Source organism: Entelurus aequoreus, linkage group LG01, assembly GCF_033978785.1.
Source record: "Entelurus aequoreus isolate RoL-2023_Sb linkage group LG01, RoL_Eaeq_v1.1, whole genome shotgun sequence".
Lineage (NCBI taxonomy): Eukaryota > Metazoa > Chordata > Actinopteri > Syngnathiformes > Syngnathidae > Entelurus > Entelurus aequoreus.
This window is the reverse complement of record NC_084731.1, coordinates 87,343,642-87,366,984: the sequence shown is the minus strand read 5'-3', so window position 1 is coordinate 87,366,984 and position 23,343 is coordinate 87,343,642. Positions and strand designations below refer to the sequence as shown.

General features: G+C 38.8%; 1 protein-coding gene across 2 annotated transcripts in view; it reads right to left on the bottom strand.

Annotated features, from left to right (window-relative positions):
• pard3ba (par-3 family cell polarity regulator beta a) overlaps positions 1-23,343 on the bottom strand; it is a 427,783-nt gene that overhangs the window by 119,180 nt on the left and 285,260 nt on the right. For both annotated transcript variants that reach the window (XM_062060174.1, XM_062060183.1), the window contains one exon: positions 7,625-7,736. In XM_062060174.1, coding sequence (XP_061916158.1) covers positions 7,625-7,736 — 112 coding nt within the window. The remainder of the gene's footprint in view (positions 1-7,624; positions 7,737-23,343) is intronic.

Below are 23,343 nucleotides of genomic sequence, written 5' to 3'. Positions count from 1 at the left end.
AAAAAAAAAAAAAAAAAAAAAAAAAAAAAAAAAAAAAAAAAAAAAAAAAAAAAAAAACGTTATGACAGACCGCATTCAAAAATGAAATGGAATTCAAAAATGTGTTTTAATTTTTTAAATAAATAATTGTATAGTTCAAGACGTACGGTAATTTGAAAACATCACTGCACATCATAATGGCAGCTACAGTTTTGATCTTAAAGATCGAAAAAAATTATTTGGGAATGTCCGGCGGGCCAGATTGAAAAGCTTAACGGGCCGCATGTGGCACATGGGCCTTAATTTGCCCAGATCTGGTTTAGTGTGTATAAGTTATTGTTTGATTTTGAGTCAATAACACATTTTATCATTCCACAATTTCATTTTCATCTTTTCCCTTCTTACTTCAAGGATGTTTTATTGCTTCTTCAGTTCTCATGCCGACAATGCATGTGCGTGTGTGTGTGTGGGCGAGTGCGTGTGAACGGGAGCGGGGTGTTTCATTACCGCACTCCTCCGGGGACAAACGCACTTTTACTTTTTACAACGGACAACGCTTTTTTTTTTTTTTATGGGGTGAAAAATAACAATCCGATCAGAGGCCGCACCCGCGCTGGCTGTGCTTTAATTGCTTCAGAGTTTGGATGACGGCAGCGTGGTGGCAGAGCGAAGGGAGGAACACATGCAGCATGGGGATGTGTGATGAGTGATGGAGCTTTCGGGCTCCAAAGAGCTGGGGCTCGCGTCCGTGAGCGCCATTGCGCAGTAAACGGAGACGACAACAACGAAGGATAACATGTAACGGTGGTGCTTTGGTCCACATTTTGCATACACTTTGGACTACAAACACGCTACGAAAAATACAACTGGCAGTTGGGCAGGTGTCTTCCGGTAAGGGTTGTACGGTATACCGGTATTAGTATAGTACCCGCGATACTAATGAATCATATTCGGTACTATACCACCTCTGAAAAGTACAGGTGCCCCACCCATCGTCGTCGTCACATCGTGTCATGCAGACGAGCATGTTTGGGCGCACTACACAATCACTGAGTACTTACAAGCAGACACAGTGTGTAGACAGAAGAGGGAAAACGAACGCATTTTGGCTTAAAAATTAACGATAAAGGTGAAGTTATAACACTGAAATACCCTCAGGAAGAGTTGCTTTAAGTCATGGCATTTTATTAGATGTATTAAAAAATGATCAAGACGAGATTTCACTATGTCCGACCATTAACCATCTACTATTTTACCTTTGAACACACTACACACAAGTGAATGATGTGCATACTTGGTCAACAGCCATACATGTCACACTAAGGGGGGGGCCGTATGAACAACGCCAACACTGTCATAAACATGTGCCATATAGTGAAACCACACTATACAACAATGACAAACACATTTTGGGAGAATATTTGCACCGCAACACAGCATAAACACAACAGAACAAATTCCCAGAATTCCCTGCAGCACCAACTCTTCCAGGACGCTACAATATAAACAAACGCCATGAGTGGATCTACACGTAACATCCACTGTAATGATACCAAGTACAGGAGGGTATCTAGTCAATACCACTATGATTACATCAATATCTTTTAGAAATGTATATTATGTTTATAAACTCAGGAAATATGTCCCTGGACACATGAGGACTTTGAATATGACCAATGTATGATCTTGTAACTACTTGGTATCGGTTTGATACCCAAATGTGTGGTATCATCCAAAACTAATGTAAAGTATCAAACAACAGAAGAATAAGTGATTATTACATTTTATACACAATATGTTACTGCATATGTCAGCAGACTAAATTAGGAGCCTTGGTTTGTTTACTTACTAATAAAAGACAAGTTGTCTTGTTCGATCACTATTTTATTTAAGGACAAACGTGCAATAAGAAACATTTGGACAGAGCGCCATAAACCTTAAAGGCACTGCCTTTGCGTGCCGGCCCAATCACATAATATCTACGGCTTTTCCCACACACAAGTGAATGCAATACATACGTGGTCAACAGCCATACAGGTCACACTGAGGGTGGTCGTATAAACAACTATAACACTGTTACAAATATGCGCCACACTGTGAACCCACACCAAACAAGAATGACAAACATATTTCGGGAGAACATTCACACCGTAACACAACATAAACACAACAGAACAAATACCCAGAATCCCTTGCAGCACTAACTCTTCCGGGACGCTACAATATACACCCCCGCCCCCCCCCTCCAACCCCGCCCACCTCAACCTCCTCATGCTCTCTCAGGGAGAGCATGTCCCAAATTCCAAGCTGCGGTTTTGAGGCATGTTAAAAAAAATAATGCACTTTGTGACTTCAATAATAAATATGGCAGTGCCATGTTGGCATTTTTTTCCATAACTTGAGTTGATTTATTTTGGAAAACCTTGTTACATTGTTTAATGCGGAGCATCACAACAAAATTAGGCATAATAAAGTGTTCATTCCACAACTGTATATATATGTATTGGTTGATATCGGAATCGGTAATTAAGAGTTGGACAATATCGGAATATCGGATATCGGCAAAAAAGCCATTATCGGACATCTCTACTGACTTTTTATGAACAATTCGGTACATTATTTTTTAAATCATATTGTTTTGTATATCATTGCTTTGTATTTAATTTACCATATTTTTCGGAGTATAAGTCGCTCCGGAGTATAAGTCGCACCGGCCGAAAATGCATAATAAAGAAGGAAAAAAACATATATAAGTCGCACTGGAGTATAAGTCACATTTTTGGGGGAAATTTATTTGATAAAACCCAACACCAAGAATAGACATTTGAAAGGCAATTTAAAATAAATAAAGAATAGTGAACAACAGGCTGAATAAGTGTACGTTATATGAGGCATAAATAACCAACTGAGAACGTGCCTGGTATGTTAACGTAACATATTATGGTAAGAGTCATTCAAATAACTATAACATATAGAACATGCTATACGTTTACCAAACAATCTGTCACTCCTAATCGCTAAATCCCATGAAATCTTATACGTCTAGTCTCTTACGTGAATGAGCTAAATAATATTTGATATTTTACGGTAATGTGTTAATAATTTCACACATAAGTCGCTCCTGAGTATAAGTCGCACCCTAAAACTATGAAAAAAACTGTGACTTATAGTCCAAAAAATACGGTACTTACTTTTTAGTAAAATAACTTTCACCTATTATTGTCCGTTTATTTACATGGTATCAGTGGGAACTCCTCAGGATCCCCTGCGAAGAACTGGACAAAGTAGCTGGGCAGAGGGAAGTCTGGGCTTCTCTGCTAAGGTTGTTGCTCCCTCGACTCGACTTCAGATAAGCGGAAGAAGATGGATGGATGGATGGATGGATGGAAGGACAGTGTAGAAATATACTAGACCACTCTTCAATACGTCATCAGCCTGATTTGTATAAACTACCATGAAGTATAAAATGTGGTGGAAACGCACTTCTACAGGAACCTAATTCCAGGTACTATCAATTAATCAATCAATCAATGTTTATTTATATAGCCCTAAACCCCAAGTGTCTCAAAGAGCTGCACAAGCCACAACGACATCCTCGGTTCAGAGCCCACATAAGGGCAAGGAAAAACTCACAACCCAGTGGCATGTCAATATGAATGACTATGAGAAACCTTGGAGAGGACCGCAGGACTTGTAGAGATACTACAGGTTCCAGGAACCTAAAGTTCCTGAAATGTTGGTTGAAAAGGGCCTATATAGTCTCGTTATTGAGACTTCCTCCTCCCAATAAGTCTGTCTCTTCCTTGCAAACCCCTTTTTAACAAGCAAGGCAACCACAGGAATAAAATGAGTTCTCTTTTTTTATTACCTTTTCATTTGTTGTATTTAATATTTTTAGTATTGCATTTTTTTATGTCTTTTCTGTTTTATTGTTCATTTAGACTTACACTAAAACTCTGCTTACAGTTGAGTCGTAGAAACAGAAGTAATTTCTAGAACGAACAGCCCCTGTTTGATTTTCTGCATTCTTGGGCTTGCTTTTGGGAAAAAAAAGCCCATTCTAAAATCTCTGATAAATGGCTATAGATTTCTTTGCAGAGTTTGAGAGGTAGATGCACAGATTCTTCAGCCTGGATCAATGCACATCTAACGGAGCCAATGTCACGATAGAAAATTGAGAGATTTATGCTTTCATACTGTACAAAGAAAGGAGTACAGTACAATGTAATAGAAAATCCATGAGAAGGAAGAGTGAGTGTGATGGCTGCTGCAGAGCTAAACAAAAAAAAAATAGTGCGGATGGAAATGTCACTGGTCTAGAAGATGTCTTAATAAACAACATAAAGAGGCCTGGATGCCACATTCCACCTCCGAACGTTAACAAGTGAGCTGAAAATTACTAGGGTTTCATCCAGGTTGCACATGTGGAAACAATCAAGAGTTAAATCCAGATGCAGACTCTCTTCTATGTCTGAGAGAACACTATTGCGATATTTTGGGTGGAGTTACGATTTGGTCGCTGAAAAACAGTGATTGGTGTAAGAAGTTATTACACTAGGGTTCAAAGTATTAAAGATTACAAACACCTCAGACATGTTGGAGACAATGTGGCTCTTTAAATTCACATCATACACATGATTTTTGAAGTTTGCTCGAATCCAAATATTTCGAGAAGAAGTAGGCTCAGTTATGTCTACAGTGCTGGGACGTGATACTCCAATGACATGCGTGACCAGGTATATGGTACAATTAGTGTCGGTGGTACAGACAGAAGATCATTATTTGTTTAAGGTGCTTTCTGCAGCTTTCAGGAAAGCCATCACACGACACTGATATAAACATGAACTTCCTACTCGGGAATCTGCGGCTAGACATTTCAAAAGAAGTATGGACAATGGAGAATATGACTCAAATATTACAACTACAGTTGTAACGATACCAATATTTTGGTACCGGTACTAAAATTATTTTGATACTTTTCTAAATAAAGGGGATCACAAAAAATTCCATTGTTGGCTTTATTTTAACAAAAAATCTTAGGGTACATTAAAGGCCTACTGAAACCCACTACTACCGACCACGCAGTCTGATAGTTTATATATCAATGATGAAATCTTAACATTGCAACACATGCCAATACGGCCGGGTTAACTTATGAAGTGCAATTTTAAATTTCCTGGGAAATATCCGGTTGAAAACGTCTCGGTATGATGACGTTTGCGCGTGACGTCACGGAGTGAACGGAAGTATTGGGACACCATTGTGTCCCAATACAAACAGCTCTGTTTTCATCGAAAAATTCCACAGTATTCTGGACATCTGTGTTGGTGAATCTTTTGCAATTTGTTTAATGAACAATGGAGACTGCAAAGAAGAAAGCTGTAGGTGGGATCGGTGTATTAGCGGCTGGCTACAGCAACACAACCAGGAGGACTTTGAGTTGGATAGCAGACGCGCTATCCGACGCTAGCCGCCGACCGCATCGGTGATCGGGTGAAGTCCTTTGTCGCGCCGTCGATCGCTGGAACGCAGGTGAGCACGGGTGTTGATGAGCAGATGAGGGCTGGCGTAGGTGGAGAGCTAATGTTTTTAGCATAGCTATGTCGAGGTCCCGTAGCTAAGTTAGCTTCAATGGCGTCGTTAGCAACAGCATTGCTAGGCTTTGCCAGGTGGCACAGCATTAACCGTGTAGTTACATGTCCATGGTTTAATAGTAATAATAGTATTGTTGATCTTCTGTCTATCCTTCTAGTCAGGGGCTTATTTCTTTTCTTTATATATGCAGTTAAGCACGATGCTAAAACGTTAGCTCCGTAGCTAAAGTGCTTCGCCGATGTATTGTCGTGGAGATGTCCATTTCGCGTTCTCGACTCTCATTTTCAAGAGGATATAGTATCCGAGGTGGTTTCAAATACAAATCCGTGATCCATAATAGAAATAGGACAAAGTGTGGAATCCAATGAGCCAGCCTGTACTTAAATGACGGTCAGAGCGAAAAAAGATACGTCCTGCACTGCAATCTAATCCTTCACTCTCACTTTCCTCATCCACGAATCTTTCATCCTCGCTCAAATTAATGGGGTAATCGTCGCTTTCTCGGTCCGAATCGCTCTCGCTGCATTGAAAACAATGGGGAAATGTGAGGAGCCTTTCAACCTGTGACGTCACGCTACTTCCGGTGCAGGCAAAGCTTTTTTATCAGCGACCAAAAGTTGCGAACTTTATCGTCGATGTTCTCTACTAAATCCTTTCAGCAAAAATATGGCAATATCGCAAAATTATCAAGTATGACACATAGAATGGATCTGCTATCCCCGTTTAAATAAGAACATTTAATTTCAGTAGGCCTTTAAACATATGTTTCTTATTGCAGTTAAGTCCTTAAATAAAATAGTGAACATACTAGACAACTTGTCTTTTAGTAGTAAGTAAACAAACAAAGGCTCCTAATTAGTCTGCTGACGTATGCAGTAACATATTGTGTCATTTATCATTCTATTATTTTGTCAACATTATTAAGGACAAGCGGTAGAAAATGAATTATTAATCTACTTGTTCACTTACTGTTAATATCTGCTTACTTTCTCTTTTAACATGATCTGTCTAGAATTCTGTTAAAATGTATAAATCACTTATTCTTCTGTTGTTTGATACTTTACATTAGTTTTGGATGATACCACAAATTTGGGTATCGATCCGATACCAAGTCGTTACAGGATCATACATTGGTCATATTCAAAGTCCTCATGTGTCCAGGGACATATTTCCTGAGTTTATAAACATAATATACATTTGAAAAAAAAGAAAGATGTTGTTGTGATGCCAAAAAATATCGACGTAATCATAGTAGTATCGACTAGCTACGTGCCTGTACTTGATATCATTACAGTTGATGTTAGGTGTAGATCCACCAATGGCGTCTGTTTACATTTTGACGCCGGTGAGCTATGGTGTGTAGTGAAGCATGTTTAGCTATTCCTCGTCCTGCAGGGATGATACTTGTAAGAAACCTACTTTATTTGTCGCCATGGAGGCGAGCGTTAGTAATTTAGAAGTAGCTAAAACACTGCCGACTGCGAATGGACTTTAGTCGCTTAAAACACCTCTTCCTGAGGGTGTTTCAGTGTTATAACTTCACCTTTATCGTTAGTTTTTAAGCCAAAATGCGTCCGTTCTCCCTTTTCTGTCTACACACTGTGTCTGCTTGTAAGTACTCTGTGATTGTGCGCTGCCGAACATGCTCCTCCGCTCGTAAACCAGCAACGACACAACGTGACGACAACGGGGGGACGGTGGACTGGTACTTTTTAGAGGCAGTATAGTACCGAATATGATTCATTAGTATCGCGGTACTATACTAATACCAGTATACCGTGAGTGTGAAGTGAAATATATTTATATAGCGCTTTTTCTCTAGTGACTCAAAGCGCTTTTACATAGTGAAACCCAATATCTAAGTTACATTTAAACCAGTGTGGGTGACACTGGGAGCAGGTGGGTAAAGTGTCTTGCCCAAGGACATAACGTCAGTGACTAGGATGGCGGAAGTGGGGATCGAACCTGGAACCCTGAAGTTGCTGGCGCGGCCACTCTACCAACCGAGCTATACCGCCCCTACAACGTACAACCCTATAACAACACTCACCCTGTGTGGGTCGTGCTCCAAGGCTCCACGCCGTGCCGTGTCCAGTTCATCGTAGGCCGGAGCAGCTCGGGCCGGCTGGTATTCCCGCCGCACCCCCTGGTACCTCTGATCACTGCATGGACACAGACACATGTAAGTATGTTGACAGTTAGCGGTTACTAAAGCCGGGAAGTGAACAGCCCGGAGGAAAAATGATAAGACTGTACTTCATCTTCCGTCACAACCCTCGGTGTTCTTTGGCTGAACGGTGACAAGCAGGGAGAATGCATTGAGACTGACAGGCAGACAGGGAACATCCACAAAAACTGCTCCTGAGCCCACATCACATTCGGAAGGGAACTTTCAAGGTGGAAAAAGTGAGACGGCATACAGTACAATTTCAGGTTTTATAAGCATAAACAGCCTGGGAGCCTTCGTTAAACAGTTGCTGCACCGCATGTTGGAATGCTCTGAACTGCAGGCGGTATTGACCGTGGCCGAGCGACAGGGAGGTTCATTAGGGCAGTACGTAGCCTACACTTTTAACTCTTTTTTTCCACGTGTGTGTGTGTGTGTGTGTGAGAAAGGACAACCTTAGAAACTAATAAAAGCCCTCTGCTGATTTAATGTGGCTCTCTCTGCCGGGAGCGAAGGCTGATTCATGCACTCCTCTGTGCCAGTTTGTCAAATATGCAAAGTGTCGCCAAAATTCCACTCACAAGTGTGTGTGTGTGTGTGTGTGTGTGTGTGTGTGTGTGTGTGTGTGTGTGTGTGTGTGTGTGTGTGTTCTTGCATTTCTACCCGTCTTGAGACATCAACAAGGAAAAGTACCTTCCATGTGAGGACCGGTGAACAAGTTAGGACCGAAATCATGGTCCCAATACGGAAAACCATTGCATTTAATAGAGAGCCACATTCTAGAGTCCGTGAACATTGCTCCAAAGTCAGGACTTTTTGTTGATTTAATGTGCATACAAAAGTAAACATTGACAGGTGCAAAGGCAACAATATACGGTAAAACAAGACGGCAGCTAAAGAAGGACTTCCCTATTCATCCCCGAAAAAAAACCCCGCTAGCTGATTTTACGACTTCCGGTGCTGACGTAAGACAACCCGCGTCCCATATGTGACCATAGGATGAACAAATACACTACTACCAAGACCATAGTGGCCATTAACAGTTAGCTTCTACAGCTGGTTTGCCCAAAGTGCGGCACAGGGGCCATTCAGTGGTCCGTGACTCCTTTGTCATCGGCCTTAAGCACATTACAAAAAACAAAAAAATAGAGATTTCATTTGCACCCCTGGTGGTGAAATCTATCAAAATTAGGGTGGTCCCAAAAAGGAGGGATTTGTCAAATTGACTGTGTGTCAGTTTTAAAAGCGCTCCCCCTCTACTTTACATATGAAATAACAAGTGTGTGTAAAAATTTGAAGTGCTCCCCCTCTGGCCAACATATGTAATAACAAGTGTGTGTAAGAAATTGAAATGCGCCCCCTTTGGCCAAAATTAATAAAAAATAAATAAAAAAATATCTATATAGAGACATACTGTAATAACTTGAATTAAATCATGAAGATTAAAAAACAATTACAAACAAAACATACATTAACAAAAAACAGCCTTTTTCTCAAAATGTGTCAACTTCTTTCTTATAAAATTGGGAACAATTTCTCATATTCTTTCTGTTTCTGTAATATTTGCAATATTTTCTTGTAAAATTATGACTTTTTTATGTAAAATTATAACTTTTTAATGCAAAATGGTGAAATTTGTCATATCAAATTCTGACTTTTATCGCAATATTGCCCATTGTTTTGTTGTTCTTTTAAAATAGTGACATTTTTGAGTAAAATTATGACTTTCGTCATAATTTTGCCAAGTAAAATTCCGATTATTATTGTCTGTCCATCTGTGTTGGCCCTGCGATGAGGTGGCGACTTGTCCAGGGTGTACCCTGCCTTCCGCCCGAATGCAGCTGAGATAGGCTCCAGCACCCCCCGCGACCCCAAAAGGGACAAGCGGTAGAAAATGGATGGATGAATTATATTATAATAAAAGTTTTCTTATAAAATTGTGACTTTTGTCGAGTAAAATAAGGACTCTTTTCATAAAATTGCCAAAATGTTAAGCTTTTCTTGTAAAATTGCGACTGTTAGTGAGTACAATTCCAACTTTTATCATAATATCGCACAAATGTTCCGTTTTTCTTGAAATCTTTTGACTTGCGTTGAGTAAAATGACGACTTTTATTATAGTACTGCCAAAATTCCAAGTTTTTCTTGTGAAATTGTGACATTTTTCTTGGGAAATTCCAACTCATCTTTTAGAACAAGCTTTTTTATATTTGCATAGAACGTGTATATTATTAATGTTGTAAATACACTTCTTTATAGATCTAGAAAGGGTGGTCCTAAAAAGGCAGGCATTTTTCAGTGGTCTCAAGAAGGTAACAAATACGTGTACGTGTGTGTGTGTGTGCGTGTGTGTGTGTGTGTGTGTGTGTGTGTGTGTGTGTGTGTGTGTGTGTGAGAGACCATCAACACAAAAACATAACCTTCAATTACTGCCATGAAGTGAGAGACACCTTTTCCAACCACCAGCCAGGCGGATGCCTCCATTTTACAAAGATAGACATGTGAAGTGGCATCACTTGAGAATTACTTCGGACTTCCTTCAAAGCACAGCTAATCGATACAAATCTCTGTGTTGCTGCTTTTTGCTGCCGGCAACGGTGTTGCTAAGTCATTGCCGACGTATTTCATCGCATGCCGCCCGTTTTGAACGCAGCCCATTAGTCCGTCCCACGTCCCTTAATTAGGGGCTGCCATTTAGCCTGAGCGTGCATGTTTGCTCTACAAATGAAGCAACACTGTAATTATGTCATTAAGTTGGAGCTCCCGTGGCTGACAATACCAACAATTATTGTATTAATGATTTTAGACAAAAAGAATGCTGAAAGGATGTATAGTGGTCTAGTGTCCAGCGACATTTGCAGATCTTTATTTCCTGTGTCCAAATTTGGTCGTCCCATTCAATCGCACATGTATGGTTGGGCAGGGCCGACCCCTGGTAATGGACAGTGCATCCGGGTGAAAGGGTTTTTAATTTTTTTTGCAAATGTATTAAAAATAAAACAATAAAAATAACATGTACATACAGTAAGGATTCACAGCCGGCAATTGAGACCTGCTCAGTGGCCTTGTGGTTAGAGATACCGCCCTGAGATCGGTATGACCGGCCGAGTCATACCAAAGACTATAAAAATCGAACCCATTGCCTCCCTGCTTGGCACTCAGCATCAAGGGTTGGAATTGGGGGTTGAAGCAACAAAATGATTCCCGGGCGTGGCCACCGCTGCTGCTCACTGCTCCCCTCACCATCCCAGGGGATGGGTCAAATGCAGAGGGTAATTTTCACCACACCTAGTGTGTCACTTTACATTGCTGCATTCATCTTAGTCTCGTCAGGGAGGTGATAACACTTAATACTAAATACTAAATCAGGGGTGTCCAAACTTTTTCCACATAGGGCCGCACACGGAAAAATTAAAGCATGCGGGGGCCATTTTGATATTTTTCATTTTTAAACCATAACAAAATATATGCATTTTTTATTTATTTTACCTTTAGGGGTCCCAGGGACCATAAATGGTCTCAGTCATTAAAATGTTAAAAATAAGTCAGATTATTATTATTTTTTTTTAATTATTTAACGCTTACAGTAAATCTCTATATCAACTTCAAGTTGACATATAGTAATACAAATTAAAAAAAATGTTTTATGGCTTTTCTGTCAAAAACAACTTAGTTTTTTTTTTTATAGTAAAACTGAAATGTGCAGTATTTAGTAATTAGAGCCCTAACAGATCAATAATGCAGGACACAATTGATTTTATTCCTTTCATATTTTTGAGTAATCACAGTGAAAAGATAAATAAAAAAACACTAAATATATTTGGGATCCAAAAGGTGCCCCACTCATAAAGTGATACATTTTTATTAGGTTTTTCTTTTACTTTCAACACTTAAGTTACGAGATCAACTTCAGATATATCTGTCGATTTTATGCTGGAACTATTATTTTGTTTGTTTTATGCGCTTTTGTCAAAGAAAACTTTGATGTTTTTATATGGCTACTACACGATATATGCAATATTTACCACATAAAACATTTTAAAGTAAAATATTTGAAGTAATTGGAGCCATGAAAATAATTCATTATAACATGGATTTTTTGTCTTTTTTTTTTTTTTTTGAGCAATGACAAAAAAAGAAAAATGAAGAAAGACAAAAAAAAAAAACACAGCCTGCATGGCAGCTTTTGTGTCAACATTGCAACTTTTTCTCGTTAGATTTCACCTCATTCCACTTTTTTTAATGTTCTTTTTTATTTTTACAATAGTATTTCCAGAATGTGTGGCGGGCCGGTAAACAATTAGCTGTGGGCCGCAAATGGCCCCCGGGCCGCACTTTGGACACCCCTGTACTAAATGTTAAAAGTATATCAAACAAACTTTTAACGACGTGATCACTGCAAACGACTCTGCTCCCTTAGACTGGAGTGCTTGTCACTTTTCTCCTAGTCGTTTCGTAAAATCTTGCACTCTTCCTACCCTTCTCGATGACCTCTCGAGGATCTCCGAAGGAACGTTTGAACGGTTTGAGCGGTTCGTATAGCCCAGGGGTCGGCAACCCGCGGCTCCGGAGCCGCATGCGGCTCCTTGACCACTCTGATTGACCCCCCCGATTTTCCCAGGAGATTTATGGATCTCAGTGTCCCTCATACATTACTCCCAGGGAAAAAATAATCCTATTTACACTCTAATTAGTAAATAAAGGGCGTGCCCTAATAACACTGCAGTAATTGTCCTCTATAGCATTTACATACAGCGTGCCAGTCCAGCCACATGTTGCATGTTGTTATTACTTGCACACACAGGAGACAACAAAGCATACTTAGTCATCAGCCACACAGCTTACACTGACGGTAGCCGTATCAAACAACTTTAACATTGTTACGTTACAAATATGCGCCACACTGTGAACCCACACCAAAAAACAATGAAAAACACATTTCTGGAGAACATCCCACCGTAACACAACATAAACACAACACAACCATTACCCAGAATCCCATGCAGCCCTAACTCTTCCGGTCTACATTATACACCCCGCTACCACCAAATCCCCCCACACATCAACCCCCCCTCTCTCCGTGCGTTGGTTGAGCAGAAGAGTTAGGGCTGCATGGGATTCTGGGTATTGGTACCGTCAGTGTAAGATGTGTGGCTGCTGAGTTAGTACGCCTTGCTGTCACTTACGTGAGCAAGCTGAAATTGCATTCTACGTGTGGTCGAACAGGTACACTGTTAGGGCAGACTGTAGAGGGCGCCAAATGCAGTGTCATCACGCTCTGATATTCGGGAGTCTCCCGGGAAAAATGAGAGGGTTGGCAAGTATGACGCTATCAAGCGCCATTAGCCATTCATTCAAAACTCGCGGGCTGCACTAACATCAAATTTCCACATTAAAGTGCGTGCCGGTGCGTGTGTCGGAGACCCCTAGTTAACATAGCACAAAGCGTTTAAGCTTTGTATGCGGTGTTATTCATTTTAAATTTAAAACATTTTTTTGTGGCTCCCATTACTTTCTTTAATTTGTGAAACTTGCCAAAATGGCTCTTTGAGTGGTAAAGGTTGCCGACCCCTGGTATAGCCGAAAACTACACAAGCATTTTTCTCTGAGAGAAGGCTAAATGGCGCCGAGTACCCAATAAGAACAGATGATGGCTTGACCATCACACATATTTAATGAGCCGGACGTGCATCGGACGTGAGGTCATGTAAATCCAAGCAATAATGTATGGTGACAGAGTGAATGTCAACAAGCTCATACAGTCGTGGTCAAAAGTTTACATACACTTGTGAAGAACATAATCTCATGGCTGTCTTGAGTTTCCAATAATTTCTACAACTCTTATTTGTTTGTGATAGAGTGATTGGAGCACATACTTGTTGGTCACAAAAAAACATTCATGAAATTTGGTTCTTTTATGAATTTGTTATGGCTCTACTGAAAATGTGACCAAAAGTATACATACAGCAATGTTAATATTTGGTTACATGTCCCTTGGCAAGTTTCACTGCAATAAGGCACTTTTGGTAGCCATCCACAAGCTTCTGGCAAGCTTCTGTTTGAATTTTTGACCACACCTCTTGACAAAATTGGTGCAGTTCAGCTAAATGTGTTGGTTTTCTGACATGGACTTGTTTCTTCAGCATTGTCCACACGTTTAAATTCAGGACTTTGGGGAGACCATTCTAAAACCTTAAAGGCCTACCGAAATGAAATGTTCTTATTTAAACGGGGATAGCAGGTCCATTCTATGTGTCATACTTGATCATTTCGCGATATTGCCATATTTTTGCTGGAAGGATTTAATAGAGAACATCAATGATAAAGTTCGCAACTTTTGGTCGCTGATAAAAAAAAGCCTTGCCTGTACCGGAAGTAGCGTGACGTCACAGGTTGAAGAGCTCCTCACATCTGCACATTGTTTTCAATCATGGACGCCAGCAGCGTGAGCGATTCGGACCGAGAAAGCGATGATTACCCCATTAATTTGAGCGAGGATGAAAGATTCGTGGATGAGGAAAGTGAGAGTGAAGGATTAGAGGGCAGTGGAAGCGATTCAGATAGGGAAGATGCTGTGAGAGGCGGGTGGGACCTGATATTCAGCTGGGAATGACTAAAATAGTAAATAAACACAAGACATATATATACTCTATTAGCCACAACACAACCAGGCTTATATTTAATATGCCACAAATTAATCGCGCATAACAAACACCTCCCCCCTCCCGTCCATATAACCCGCCAATACAACTCAAACACCCGCACAACACACTCAATCCCACAGCCCAAAGTACCGTTCATTTCCACAAAGTTCATACAGCACATATATTTCCCCAAAGTTACGTACGTGACATGCACGTAGCGGCACGCACGGACGGGCAAGTGATCAAATGTTTGGAAGAAAGCTGCATACTCACGGTAGCGCGTCTGCTATCCAACTCAAAGTCCTCATGGTTGTGTTGCTGCAGCCAGCCGCTAATACACCGATCCCACCTACAGCTTTCTTCTTAGCTGTCTTCATTGTCCATTAAACCAATTGCAAAAGATTCACCAACACAGATGTCCAGAATACTGTGGAATTTTGCGATGAAAACAGAGCTGTTTGTATTGGGACACAATGGTGTCCCAATACTTCCGCAAACTCCGTGACGTCACGCGCAAACGTCATCATACCGAGACGTTTTCAGCCGGATATTTCCCGGGAAATTTAAAATTGCACTTTACTAATCTAACCCGGCCGTATTGGCATGTGTTGCAATGTTAAGATTTCATCATTGATATATAAACTATCAGACTGCGTGGTCGGTAGTAGTGGCTTTCAGTAGGCCTTTATTTCTAGCCTGATTTAGCCATTCCTTTACCACTTTTGACGTGTGTTTGGGGTCATTGTCCTGTTGGAACACCCAACTGTACCCAAGACCCAACCTCCGGGCTGATGATTTTAGGTTGTCCTGATGAATTTGGAGGTAATCCTCCTTTTACTGTTACTAAAACAGCATTCTTTCATCTCCATAATATCGCTAAAATTCGTTCCATTTTGTCCACTAGCGACGCTGAGATCGTTACGTCTCGTCTCGATTACTGTAACATATTATTTTCGGGTCTCCCTATGTCTAGCAATAAAAGATTACAGTTGGTACAAAATGCAGCTGCTAGACTTTTGACAAGAACAAGAAAGTAATCCTCCTTTTTCATTGTCCCTTTTCCTCTTTGTAAAGCACCAGTTCTATTGGCAGCAAAACAGGCCCATAGCATAATACTACCACCACCATGCTTGACGGTAAGCATGGTGTTCCTGGGATTAAAGGCCTCACCTTTTCTCCTCCAAACATATTGCTGGGTATTGTGGCCAAACAGCTACATTTTTGTTTCATCTGACATCACATGGACAAAGATAAGACCTTCTGGAGGAAAGTTTTGTGGTTATATGAAACAAAAAAAAACGTGTGGACAATGCTTAAGAGTCCATGTCAGAAAACCAATACATTTAGCGGAACTGCACCAATTTTGTCAAGAGGAGTGGTCAAAAATTCAAAAAGCTTGCCAGAAGCTTGTGGATGGCTACCAAAAGCGCCTTATTTCAGTGAAACTTGCCAAGGGACATGTAACCAAATATTAACATTGCTGTATATATACTTTTGACCCAGCAGATTTGCTCACATTTTCAGTAGACCCATAATAAATTCATAAAAGAAACAAACTTCATGAATGTTTTTTTGTGACCAACAAGTATGTGCTCCAATCACTCCATCACAAAAAAATAAGAATGGTCGAAATTATTGGAAACTCAAGACAGCCATGACATTATGTTCTTTACAAGTGTATGTCAACTTTTGACCACGACTGTATATGAATTTTAATAAAAACTACAAAAGGACCTAATTTGGAAATTTTCTGAAAATGTCAGCAACATCCGTCCATCGGATTACGCAACACTGCAAAAACTGAAATCTAAGTCAGATTAAATATCTCAAATAAGGGTGATATTTGCTTATTTTCTGTCTGATAAGATCATTCTTCTCACTAAGCAGATTTGATGTTAGAGTGTTTTACTTGTTTTAAGTGTTTTGGTCCTAAATGATCTCAGTAAGATATTACAGCTTGTAGCTGAGATTGTATGACCTATATTGAGTAAAACATGCTTGAAACTAGAATAAAAACTGTTGCAAAGCTGTGTCATCAACACTCACAAGTATAAAACTACTTTTTTAAAGTAATAAATTCTTATTTTAAGCATGTAAAAAAATAATAATAATGACTTTGACACAATTGTGTCTCATATTAAAACAGATGACAGCCAAATTGACTTTGCTGTTTTATTTTCAATAAAAACCATAGAAAATACGTACTCATGTAGCAGTACAGTTGTTATTAGTGAGAATATACTTATGGGTTCATTGAGGTTAGCTAATTTTACTTGTTTTAGAAAGTCTTGACAAGCAAAATGTTCTTGTTCTGTTGGCAGATAATTCTGCTTAGTTCAAGTAAAATACCCCAATTTTTTGTATTTTTTTTTCTTGTTTTTGAACACTGACTTTTTGCAGTGAACTTGTTGCATTTTTTTTTAACGAATATATGCCCCGGTTTCATGTTTCTATGGTAGCACTATCATTATCCATCAGGGTGTCGTGGTTGAGAGAAGCAAGAACTGTCAAGAACGAGATCAAAGAACCAAAACCCGTCTCGCGTAGGTAAGCGAGCTGAACGCGTACAAGACGTTAAGTATTGTGGGGGTTTTTGCCAGTGTGAGGGCAGACTAAATTGGAAGGTGTGCGCTTTAACTGGCTGCTTCTACACGTCTTGAAGAAGTTCGGGCCGGCGGTTTGGATGCTGGAGGTAAGCAAACATCAAAGCCCTCGGGGTCAGCGTTTAGATTCCTGGTGCAATCCTGGGGAATTGTCAGTTCAGTGGAGCGTCCATGTGCAAGAGAACAAAGGCTGTAACTGCAAATATAAAAGACGCGTAGCTTCTTATATTCTTCCATTAGGATCACTGAACGCTATAACTGCCTCTCAGTGTTTGCTGTTACACACTCGCTGTTAATTGGTCGGGAAACTCCAGATCAAATCAGTCAATCAATTTTTAGACTGATTAAAAAAAACAGGACTGAGTACGCGGGGGACCATTTTGATACATTTAGTCTACTAATTTTAAAGTGAAGTGAAGATAATTGTATTCATTCAGTGCTTTTTCTCTCGTGACTCAAAGCGCTTTACGTTGACAAACCCCAGTACCGTGAGATAATGTTTGGTTGCGCCTTGGGAGATTATGTAATTTCACCCAATTCGGGTTAAAAATATTTTTTGCCAACCAGTAATTATAATCCGCAAATGTGCCGTTGTTGAGTGTCTGTGTTGTCTAAAGCTCGGCAGAGTAACCATGTAATATTCTTCCATATCAGTAGGTGGCAGCAGGTAGCTAATTGCTTTGTAATTGGACGACGATGGTTTGCAGGTAAAAAGGTATCTAACGCTTAAACCAGTGGTGTCCAAAGTGTGGCCCGGGGGCCATTTGCGGCCCGCAGCTAATGTTTTACCGGCCCGCAGCACATCATTTTAAAAATACTAAAACATTTTTTAAATAAAAGAGCAAATAGGTGAAATGCAATCAGAAAAAGTTGCATTGTTGAATCTAATAACACTTTTTTTTTTAAATAATTTATCAAAAAATAATAATGAATCAAAATCAATGTTGCTATGAATTATTGACTGATTTTAGGACAAAAAAGGACATAAATACAAATAAGAAAACATGAAAAATATGACAATTATTTCCAAAAAATACATACTAATTATGTACTAATACTAATTATTATATGGATTGTTATTATGAATATACTAAACTAATTACATTATATTTTATCTGAAGCTATAGAGATTTAAGTGTTGATTGTAAAAAATAAAAATTAAAAAAAGCACTTTTTGAGTGGGGCACTTTTGGATCCCCAAGAATTTTATTGGAATTAAAAAAATAAATGTTGCTATTAATTATTGACCTATTTAGGGATCCAATTACTTCAGATCAAATATTCCACTTTGAAAATATTTTTGGGGAAAATACTGTATATTTTATATTTTTGCCCCCAAAAAATAGGATTTTGACAAAAAGCTCATAAAATGTATATATATATATATATATATATATATATATATATATATATATATATATATATATATATATATATATATATATATATGAAGTTGAATTAGAGATTCAAGCGTTTAATAAAAAATAATTAATATATTACTTATTTTCAACCTTTTTTAAGACTGAAACCCTTCTGGGTCCCTAGGACCTAACTTGAGGGAGGCCCAAAGGTTAAAAAAAAAAAAAAGTGTATATTGTATAGGTTTTGAAAATGAAAATATATCAAAATGGCCCCCGCGTGCTTTGATTTTTCAGTGCGCGGGCCTCAGTGGAAAAAGTTTGGACACCCCTGGCTTAAACCAACATTAAACAAAAGGCGAGTGCCGCTAAGAAAAGGCATTGAAGGTTAGGGATGGCTATGCAGAACGAAGCTAAAACTGAAGCGGCTGCAAAGTAAACAAAAACAGAATGCTGGACGACAGCAAAGACTTACAGCGTGTGGAGCAGCAGACGGCGGTACATGCTGTGACAATCAACACCAAAATAGGAGCGCAAGACAAGAACTAAAACACGACACACAGGAAAACACCAAATAACTCCAAATAAGTCACGGTGTGATGTGACATGTCGTGACAGAACACCTACTTTGAGACAAGAGCTATAGTGATGCATGGTTGGTTATGGTTTGAATTAATATCCAACAATTGCGAGAACGACTTTTTACTGTCAATATCGGCTGCTGAGTTTCGTTTTTTTTAATGTTTTCTGCTGGTGGTGTGCCTTGGGATATTTTTCAATGAAAAAAATGTGCCTTGGCTCAGAAAAGGTTGAAAAACACTGTGCTAAGCAATATCTGAACAAAGAAGCATCTTTGCTTTGTTACAGGTGTCAAAGCAAATAAGTGTTGGAGCTGATACTGTGGAGTTAAAAACTCAGAAGTGTCAGTCAAGAGTCAATCCATGCCCTACAGGGTGGACAACTACATGGTCAAAACCATTGAGAACTACAATTCCCAGAAAGCCAAGGGAAAATGGCCGCCAAATTACTGATTGAAGGCACCTGAAAAGGAATGGAGGTTCAGTCAGATTCATTCACCAAACAAGCCGCATGCAAGGAAGAACAGCAAGCAGCCACAACCGCAAAATCTACTCTACGAGTTTCTCCAAACACACCAATGGTCGGTTTACAACCTGATGATTAGTTGAAGATCAACTGAAATTAAACCAACAACGCTTCAAGTTGGAAAATAAAAAGTTGACCAATTGGAAATCATGAGTTGTCCGTGAGTCCTTTTGGAGTAGAAGAGTGGAACTTAACAGATACCGTATTTGTCACTGAATGAATGATTTATTTCAGACATCTTCGAATCTAGGGTTGTACACAGTAAAAAATGCTGGGTTATTAGGATAACCCAATTTATGAGTTGCGAGTGTTGGGTTAAATTTTGGAGTTATTTTTCTGAAGAGCAATCAATTTTTTGGGTTATAAGGGTATTATTTTAACTCAATTTCTGGGTTTTCAAAACTATGAACAATTTTTGGGTTGTTTTTCAATGAGTAACGCATTTTTGGGTAAAAGGTTGTTTTTTTTTAAATAAAAAAAGGTACTTTTTTCTTGAAGGGAATTTTATTAAGGATTATTCTCATTAACATTATTTCACACATCTTATGTACATGTAAATATATGAGCATGCTGTATAGAACTACTATGACCACACATGACAATTCTTGTAAAAAAGTATCTTGCTTTTGAGTAGAGGAGTGGAACTTAACAGATACCGTATTTGTCACTGAATGAATTATTTATTTCAGACATCTTCGAATCTAGGGTTGTACACACTAAAAAATGCTGGGTTATTAGGACAACCCAATTTATGAGTTGCGAGTGTTGGGTTAAATTTTGGAGTTATTTTTCTAAAGAGCGATCAATTTTTTGGGTTACAAGGGTATTATTTTAACTCAATTTCTGGGTTTTCAAAACTATGAACCATTTTTGGGTTGTTTTTCAATGAGTAACGCATTTTTGGGTAAAAGGTTGTTTTTTTTTAAATGAAAAAAGGTACTTTTTTCTTGAAGGGAATTTTATTAAGGATTCATCTCATTAACATTATTTGACACATCTTATGTACATGTAAATATATGAGCATGCTGTATAGAACTACTATGACCACACATGACAATTCTTGTAAAAAAAATATCTTGCTTTTGAGTATATTTCAATGGAATAAAAATCATTTTGTTCAGTAGTTGCGAAGGAGGAGGACAAACCAGCAGTCAAATGTATAATTTTTAGCCAACTATTGGGTCAAGGAGCGCTAAATTTCGCAACCCAATTTGGGTTTGGAATAACCCAACATGTGTCAAATAAATTCATCCCAATAGTTGGGTTATGAATCAACCAATATTGAGTTAGCATAATTCAACTTTTGGGTTAAATAAATTCAACCCAATAGTTGGGTTATGAATCAACCAAAATTGATTTAGCATAACTGAACTTTTGGGTTAAATAATTCAACCCACTAGCTTGGTTGGGAATAACCCGACATTAAGTTATCATAACTCAACTTTTTGGTTAAATAATTCAACGCAAATGTTGGGATGAAAAAATTAACCCAAAATGTTGAGTTAAAAGAACTCAAATAAGGGGTTCGTCCTTTTCTGAATCAGCAACATTTTTTAGTGTGTACGGTATACCGGTACTGTTAAAAGTACCACGGTACTAATGAATCAAAAATGGTTCTATACTGTCTCTGAAAATTACCAGTACTTTTTTTTTATGGACATGACAGCGCCGTCATCATCAATCAATCAATGAATCAGAGTTTACTTGTATAGCCCTAAATCCAGAGTGTCTCAAAGGGCTGCACAAGCCACAAGGACATCCTCGGCCCAGATCCCACATCTCGCTTTGCTCTACATTTTTAATTCTAAGAGAGACAAAACTCAAATAGAATTTGAAAATCCAAGAAAATATTTTAAATACTTTGTCTTCACTAACTGACAAAGAAACAGATAACAGATTTGGTGTCCAGTTCAAAGTGTGACATGATTTCTTTAAAAATTTGACAGTTGACTTTTGTATTTTACATGAGTTATTATTTGTACAAACATGGTGCAAAGTAATTCATGATTTGTTAAAAAAATGTTAGTGGCTAGCTAGTTAAAATGGGATATTGTGATTTCACAAGACTGTCTTAGAAGTGATCATTTGAAAATGTTCAATTTGAAAAATGTGTACTTAGAGAAAATATAAAAAAAAAAGTGTTGCATATTGATATTAATCTGTTTCTATATATATTTATTGTGAGAAATCATTAAGATGATCAGTGTTTCCACAAAGATAAATAAAATGAATTATTAATAATAACATTGAGCAAATTGGCTATTTCTGGCAATTTATTTAAGTGTGTGTCAAACAGGTAGCCCTTTGCATTAATCAGTACCCAAGAAGTAACTCTTGGTTTCAAAAAGGTTGGTGACCCCTGGTATAAATCAACATTTATTACCATATGAACTAGACTGACCATACGTCCTCTTTTCCCCGGACATGTCCTCTTTTGCGGGGCTGTCCGGGCGGGGTTTCTTAAATGCCTCAAATGTCCGGCATTTTGAGTCAGGGTTGCGTGTATTTTCAATGTACGTCCAGGGTTAAGAAGGGGTTGAAAACAAAACAAATTTTGAAGGTGTGCGCACGCAGCAAAATTCGTGAGGGAGGGGCAGAGACAGAGAGAGCGAGGGAGTGGATTGATTGACATACTTAACAACAGTCCCGATTATCCCGGGAGACTCCCGAATTTGTGCCCCTCCCGAAAACCTCCCGGGACAACCATTCTCCCGGTTGAGGGCGTGCCTTAAAGGCACTGCCTTTGCGTGCCGGCCCAGTCACATTATATCTACAGCTTTTCCCACACACACACAAGTGAATGCAAAGCAAACTTGACCAACAGCCATACAGGTCACACTGAAAGTGTCCGTATAAACAACTTTAACACTGTTACAAATATGCGCCACACTGTGAACCCACACCAAACAAGGATGACAAACACATTTCGGGAGAACATCCGCACCATAACACAACATGAACACAACAGAACAAATACCCAGAACCCCTTGCAGCATTAACACTTATTACACTTTTATACTGAAATAAACACACCTACAAGTTATTAAATAAAAACATAGAAAAAACTACCAACAGCGGTAAAGTTTAGATCCATGAAGGAAAGAAGAAAGTGAATAAATGTTTATAACTGATAAATTTACATATGCATACAAATGTGTCTTCTTTTTTAATTATTCCTTTAATGAATTAAGTAATGACAACCTTTTTCCAAAACACAATATAGAATGTGAGATATAACAGGACAATGCATACGTTTATCATTTGTTTTCAAAACGCTTACAAAAATGTGAGACCCCAGAAATTTATTGTGGGACCCCAATTTTTATGACATAATGGGGTCCAAGGGACCCCATTTTAAAAATTCCTAGCGCCAACACTGCTGTCAACAGAGGAGAAAAAATGCTTTATTTAAATAAATATATTATTTATAGAGCAATTTCAAGTATCATTGGCAAATTTTCACCTCGTCCCGGCCTTGGCACGCATATATGTGTCCTCTTTTTGGGATTTCAGGATATAGTCAGCCTAAAATGAACATACAAAAGATTGAGTTGAGTATTGATATTGATTCCCAGGTAGCAGGAATTAATACTGCTACGGTTTAAATGTGAAAAGTACCCATCTTTAATTGGGCTGTTTTGTTGTTAGAATAAAGAAAATTGGAAAGCAACATTGAAACAAAGGAATACATTCATGGGGGGGAAAAAAACAACATTGCAATGCTTACATGTGCACCCTTATTGTTTTTTCCCCCCCTATTTCATCTCCTCACGCTGTTACCTAGACCAGCTATGACGAGGGCCTTCCGCGGTAATACCTTTTGACAAGCATAGCTAACCTTTTCTCTCCACAGGTCAGCCTCTCGCACGGCGCTAATCAAATGTGACGCCCAT